Here is a 7,177-nt window from a genome sequence, read left to right as displayed (position 1 = left end):
AATTGCACTGAGTTCCAAAATTGCAATGCATTCCCAATTGCAATCCCAAATTCCAATGCACTCCAATTCATCCTCGAATTGCAGTGCATTCCCAAGTTGCAATGAGTTCTAAAATTGCACTGCATTCCCAGGGGAGAATGCATTCTCAAGTTCCACTGCACTCCCAAATTGCAATGAGTTCACAAATTGCAATGCATTCTTAATTGCAATCCCAAATTCCAATGCACTCCAATTCATCCTCGAATTGCAGTGCATTCCCAAATTGCAATACGTTCCCAAATTCTACTGCATTCCTAAATTGTAATGCATTCCCAAATTCCAGTGCATTCCCAAATTGCGTTCCCAAATTCTACTGCATTCCTAAATTGCAATGCATTCCCGAATTCCAGTACATTCCCGAATTGCAATGCACTCCTAAAATTGCAATGCATTCCCAAATTCCAATACATTCCCGAATTGCAATGCACTCTCAAGTTGCAATGAGTTCCAAAATTGCAGCACATTCCCAAATTGCAGGGCATCCTGAAGCTGCAGTTGCAATGAGTTCCAAAATTCCAATGCATTCCCAAATTGCAATATATTCCCAAATTCCACTGCATTCCTAAATTGCAATGCATTCCCAAATTGCAATGCACTCCCAATTGCAACGAGTTCCAAAATTGCAGCACATTCCCAAATTCTAGGGCATCCCGAAACTGCAGTTGCAAGGAGTTTCAAAATTCCAATGCATTCCCAAATTGCAATGCAGTCCCAATTGCAATGAGTTCCAAAATTGCAGCATATTCCCAAATTCTAGGGCATCCCGAAACTGCAGTTGCAAGGAGTTTCAAAATTCCAATGCATTCCCAAATTGCAATACGTTCCCAAATTCCACTGCATTCCTAAATTGCAATGCACTCCCAATTGCAATGAGTTCCAAAACTGCAGCACGTTCCCAAATTCCTGAGCATTCCCAAACTGCAGCTGCAATGAGTTCCAAAATTGCAGTGTATTCCCAGATTGCAATGAGTTCCAAAACTGCAGCACATTCCCAAATCCCAGTGCTTTCCTAGATTGTAATGCACTCCCAAATCCAATACATTCCCAAATTTCAATACGTTCCCAAATTGCAACGTGTTCCCAAGCTGCAACGTTTTCCCGAATTCCACTGCACTCCCAAATTGCAATGAGTTCCAAAATTGCAGCACATTCCCAAATTCCTGAGCATTCCCAAACTGCAGTTGCAATGAGTTCCAAATTGCAGCACATTCCCAAATTGCAATATGTTCCCAAATCCTGGTGCATTCCCAAATCCAGGAGCATTCCCAAATCCCAGTGCCCCCCCAGACAGCAGGTCCCTGCCTTGTGGCCGTGCCGGAGGCTGGACACCTGAGGCTCTCCCTCCCAGCTCCTGCAGGACCGTGACCTAAATCCCCTAAATTTGCCCTAAAACACCCTAAAATGTGACTGGATGCCCCTCCCTGCCCCAAACCCTCCTCCCCAGAGCTGCTGCCCCCCGCCCTGTGGGGAAACTGAGGCAGGAGGGGCTGGGATTGCCTGGACCAGGCAGAAACCAGGTGGGGTTGGGCTTCTTCCTTTATTTTTCCCCCCCCTCTTCTTTCTTCTCCGTTTAAAAATAAATCAGTAGAATTTAATTACGGGCAGCTTTTATTCTTTACTCCTCAGGCTCCAACGGGCTTTGTTGGTTTTTTTTTTTTCGTTTTTTTTTTCTTTTTTTTTCCCAGTTAATTGCTTCTTTTGCTGGAGGAGGAGGAGGACAAGGAGCAGGGCTGGCCCCTGCCTGGCAGCGGGGAGATGTTGTCCCCAAATCCTCACCAGCCCCATGTCCCACCGTGTCCTCCAGCACCCATGGGTGCCTGGCAGCCCGCAGAGGGAGGAGGGGATGAAAAAATAACCGAAAACAGCACATTTCCAGGGTTGGGGGGTTTTTTTTTGGGTCCAGAGGACAAGCAGAGCTGGTCACATCGTGCCACCAGGGTGGGTTTGGGTCCTCGTGGTGGGGTTGGAGGGGGGTTGACGCTGTGGGTCGAGGTGTGTTGGACCCAGAAGGACCTTCGCACTTGGCACCCAGAAAATGGGGTGGTTTGGGTCCCAGCTGGGTTGAAATATTAACCGGGCATCCCCGGGGAACGCCGGGGCCGTCCCAGAGTCCAGGGATGGGCTGGGTTGAAGTTTAACTGGGTGCCATCAAGCTTGGTGGCTGCTGTCCTGCCCTCCTGGACCCCGACCCCCCCCCCCAAAGGGCAAAGGGAGCCCTGCCCGCTGGTGGGGGGCTGCTGTGGGGCCAGGTCTTACAGCCCCCACAGCCCCCCCAGAGTGGTCCTGCCAGGGTGTCTGCACCCCCAGTGGGCACCTCGCGCTCCATCCAGAAGATATTTCCAATCGGAGACTCGTGGTGGAGAGACCCTGGTGGGGTCAGAGGGATGGGAGGAACCTTAGGGGTGATTGTCCCCTCCAGATGGTAGAATCATGGAATGGTTTGGGTGGGAAGGGACCTCCAAGCCCCCCCCCAAGTGCCACCCCCTGCCCTGGGCAGGGACACCTCCCACCACACCAGGTTGATGGTCTTTGAAGGAAGAACTTGTTTGGTGGGAGGGTGGTGAGAGCCTGGCCCAGGTTGGCCCGAGAAGCTGTGGCTGCCCCATCCCTGGAGGGGTTGAAGGGCAGGTTGGAGGGGGCTTGGAGCAACCTGGTGTGGTGGGAGGTGTCCCTGCCCAGGGCAGGGGGTGGCACTGGCGGGGGGGCTTTAAATGTCCCTTCCCACCCAACCCCTCAGATGATTCTGTGACCTTGCTGAGGTGTTAAAAGACAAGATGGAGGATAAATAATGGGAAACCAAGCTGTAATTCCTGCCCCAGGGGATGAGTTTCCCAGGGAGCAGTGGTGGGGGTGTGGGGGGGTTGTTGTCTGCCCTGGGTGATGGGACCATGTCCCAGGGATGGTGTGTGCCAGCCCTGCTCACTGACCTTCGGAGGTGTTGGCAGCCACCTCCATCGCTGCCACCTCCGGCAAGAGCAGAGCAGGGACAGGGGGACACACACACATGGATGCCCATCACACCAAATGGGGCTGGAATTGGAGATTTGGGGGGTTCTATCCCCGTTTTAGCCCCCCTTGAGCTGTGCATCACACCCCACAAACAGCCTGGCCAACCCAGCCCTGTCCTCATGGACACGTTGGACGCTGCCACCCTCACCCACGCACCCACTCTCTGCTCCTCTGGGGGCACACGGGGATTTTTCCTCTCGCCATCCTTTCATTTTTTGTTGTTCTCACAGGATTTGTAGAGCAGGAACCGAAGCATCCCTTAAAAAAACCACCCCAGCCTTTGGTTGGCAGCCACCTCCATCGCTGCCACCTCCGGCAAGAGCAGAGCAGGGACAGGGGGACACACACATGGATGCCCATCACACCAAATGGGGCTGGAATTGGAGATTTGGGGGAGTTCTACCCCCGTTTTAGCCCCCCTTGAGCTGTGCATCACACCCCACAAACAGCCTGGCCAACCCAGCCCTGTCCTCACGGACACATTGGATGCTGCCACCCTCCCCCACGCACTCAGTCTCTGCTCCTCTGGGGACACACGGGCATTTTTCCTCTCACCATCCTTTTATTTTTTGTTGTTCTCACAGGATTTGTAGAGCAGGAACCGAAGCATCTCTTAAAAAAAACCACCCCAGCCTTTGGTGAGCTGCCCCGGGGGCTGCTCCTCACGCTTTGGGACCTTATTTCTTCTTCTGCTGGGATCTTGGAGACCCACCCTGAGGTTCCCCAGACATTTTCCTCTTCCTTTTCACATCCAGGAGCTGAGAGCGGAGCAGGATGGGACCACCCTGTGCTGTGCAGATGGAGACCATCTCCACCCTGGGCAGGGGGGTGGTTGCTGGTAGGAGCTCCCCAGGCTCCTCAGCATCCCCAGGGATGCAGTTCCCTCCTCTCCGCCGGGCAGGAGACCACCAGGAGGGGCTTCCAGCTGCCAGAAGGAATTGCCCAGGGGAACAGATTTAGATTGGAGATGAGGAGAGGGTTCTTCACTGTGAGGGTGGTGGAGCACTGGAACAGGTTGCCCAGGGAGGTGGTTGAGGCCCCATCCCTGGAGATATTCAAGGAGAGGCTCGACGAGGCCCTGGGCAACCTGGTCTAGTTGGGGGTGTCCCTGCTGACTGCGGGGGGGTCAGACTAGATGGCCTTTGGAGGTCCCTTCTGGCCTGGGCAATTCTATGATTCTATGCCCAGAGGAGCTGGGTCTGTGGCCAGATTTATTTCTCCTCGATGCCATCCATCGCAGGCCCTGCGGGCGATGTTCAGCAGTGGTGGCTGCTGCCATCACTCATGTTTATGGCTGGAGGATTTCTCCCAAGAATAAACCCTCCGAGAGATGGAGCGAGGCCCCAGAGAAAACCGGGGTGGGATTTCATGTCCCTTCTGATGGTGGTTGTGTCCCTCTGGCTGTGCCAGCATCAAAGCCCAACTCTGCGGGCAATTCTATGATTCTATGCCCAGAGGAGCTGGGTCTGTGGCCAGATTTATTTCTCCTCGATGCCATCCATCGCAGGCCCTGCGGGCGATGTTCAGCAGTGGTGGCTGCTGCCATCACTCATGTTTATGGCTGGAGGATTTCTCCCAAGAATAAACCCTCCGAGAGATGGAGCGAGGCCCCAGAGAAAACCGGGGTGGGATTTCATGTCCCTTCTGATGGCGGTTGTGTCCCTCTGGCTGTGCCAGCGTCGAAGCCCAATTCTGTGCTGGACCAGCTGGTTTCCTGGGTCTCCCCCAGCTCTGCAGGTGGGGGGGTGTCTCCAGCCCCACTGGTCACCCTGGGCTAACTCCAGCCCACCCATCTGCGTGGGTGTTGGAGCTCATTGAATGTGCATCCTGGGGATGGAGGATGCAGGGACCCAAGGGACCAAGGCTACATGTACCTGGGGGACCAAGGACATGTCCACCTGGGGCACATGAACCATAGAATCATGGAATGGTTTGGGTGGGAAGGGACTTTAAAACTACCCAAGGGACCAAGGCTACATGTACCTGGGGGACCAAGGACATGTCCACCTGGGGGACCGAGCACATGAATCATGGAATGGTTTGGGTGGGAAGGGACTTTAAAACTCACCCAGTGCCTCCCCCTGCCCTGGGCAGGGACACCTCCCACCACACCAGGTTGCTCCAAGCCCCCTCCAACCTGCCCTTCAACCCCTCCAGGGATGGGGCAGCCACAGCTTCTCGGGCCAACCTGGGCCAGGCTCTCACCACCCTCCCACCAAACAAGTTCTTCCCCACAGCTCAGCTCCATCTCCCCTCTTCCAGCCCCTCTCCCCACCCAAGCTGGTCCCAGCATCTACAGGGGGGGCTGGTGGAGGGCTGGACACCCCCAAAGCCTTGCAGCCCCCCGAGAGCTGGGTGGAAACCCCCAGGTGAGGCCCCTGCCAGGAGCTGGGGGTGAAGGGAGGGGGGGCAGGAGGCTGCAGACCCCTCTCAGACCCACAAAACCAGCTGCTGGTGCCAGGGGAGAGGCTGCTTTGGCAGCGCCCGCCTCGTTTTCCGGGCAGAGCTCCAGGGTTGGTGCTTGGTCCTGTGTCCTGGCTGCCCGGGGATGATGCTCTTGGATTTTTCATTCCAGCAGCAGACTCCAAAACAGCTCCCAAACCCCCTCCCGAGGCTGCAAACCCCCAACAACCAGGGTTATGGATAACCCCAGGGTGGAGGGAGCAGGTTTAAACCTCTCGCTGCCCACCCACGGGCTGTTTTTTTCCCCTTTCCCCCTCACCCCAAATCCACGCAGCTCCTTTTTTATTTATTTATATTTTGTTTTAAAGGATGAATCCGGATGCAAAACATTCCTGTGGGCTCGCTGGCAGAGCTGGGAAGGGCTGGGAGGAGGGATGCAGGGAGACAAACAGCAAAGCCCCAGCTGAAAATAGTTGAGGGCTGGGGAGAATTTGTCGCAGGGGGGGAGGGAAATACCAAGCGTTTTTGCCCAAATCCTTAGGCCATCCCGCCCGGCTGCTGGGGCCAGGAGAAGGGCCGGGAGCTGAGGGGAAGGTGGCTACAGGCAGGGACTAAGCCCTGGCACCACGGGGATGGGCCACAGGGAGGAGGGGAAGAGGCAGGGAGATGCTGCTGCATCCCCTCAACCTGCACCCAAAGGACCACGGGGAGAGCCGAGGGGCTCGGGTCACTTCTGTGCTTTATTTCTCCACGTTAGAAGGCAATTTCTGAGGCAGCATTAATTATTAGTAGTGCATTAAAACCTCCACACAACACCCAAACCAACCACCCGGCGCAAGTGGCCACCCTCCAGGACCCACTAGCCAAACCCCCAAACGAGGGAAGCCCCCTCAAGGTTGGGGCAACGTGGTATGAGGATGGGTCCAGCCCCAAATCTCCTGGGACTCTCCCCCCCAGGAGCTCACCAGGACCCTTTTAGCTGCACAAAGCTGGGGGGGATGCTCTGTGCCACCCTCCTCACCCATTGCTTCCATCCACAACCCCCCCAAAAAATACAAATAAAACCCTGGAGGCAAAAATCAAGCCCTAAAGGTAAAAAATCAAGCACTAAAGGTAAAAAATCAAACCCTAAAGGTAAAACAATCAGCCCAGGGAGAAGGGAAGGCACCGCTTCGCTCACAGCCTGGAGATTTTGGGCAGGGGGGGGTCTGGGGGGAGCCCCTCCAGCCACCCCACCAGGATCCTGTTCAGCTCCGCCGGCCTGGGGGGGAAGGCAGAGAGTTGGGGTGGGATCTGACTTTGCCCCCCCTGACTCCAGGAGAAGGGGGAGCCCGGCCCCAAAGGTGGGGGATGCCATGGATGCCAACCCCCCCCGGTACCTCTCCATCTGTGTCCAGTGCCCACACTCCTCCAGGTGCTCCCGGCGCAGCTGTGGGATCTACAGAAGGATGCACAAGAGGGGCTGGTTTGTTCCCCCCCCCCCGAGGATGCCCACACCCCTAAAGCAAAAGCAAAGCCCCCCCTCCCTGCTACAAATGGGAAATGGCCCCTTTCCCCACCCTCTCCACATCAGTCTGTCCCCCCTTTATCAAGTGATGTCCCCACATCTGGTCCAAACCCATCTTGGCTTGATGGACCTCCCCCAGGCCTTCCCCGTGGTGGCATCTGATGGAACTGGGATGGCTTGGGTGCCCACTGGTCCCAGTATGTCCCATGGGGTGGGGTG

At 55.7% G+C, this 7,177-nt stretch overlaps 1 protein-coding gene across 1 annotated transcript in view; it reads right to left on the bottom strand.

Annotated features, from left to right (window-relative positions):
• Window positions 1-6,173: 6,173 nt before the first annotated feature.
• Window positions 6,174-7,177, bottom strand: part of EPHX2 (epoxide hydrolase 2, cytoplasmic) — a 12,127-nt gene continuing 11,123 nt past the window's right edge. The window contains exons 16-17 of the mRNA XM_014960886.1: window positions 6,831-6,889; window positions 6,174-6,712 (exon numbers count right to left, since the gene is read on the bottom strand). Of these exons, the coding sequence (XP_014816372.1) occupies window positions 6,628-6,712; window positions 6,831-6,889 (144 nt within the window). The 3' untranslated portion in view covers window positions 6,174-6,627. The remainder of the gene's footprint in view (window positions 6,713-6,830; window positions 6,890-7,177) is intronic.

This window comes from Calidris pugnax, unplaced genomic scaffold (genome assembly GCF_001431845.1).
Source record: "Calidris pugnax isolate Ruff unplaced genomic scaffold, ASM143184v1 scaffold602, whole genome shotgun sequence".
Taxonomy (NCBI): domain Eukaryota; kingdom Metazoa; phylum Chordata; class Aves; order Charadriiformes; family Scolopacidae; genus Calidris; species Calidris pugnax.
This window is presented reverse-complemented; position numbering and strand designations above follow the sequence as displayed.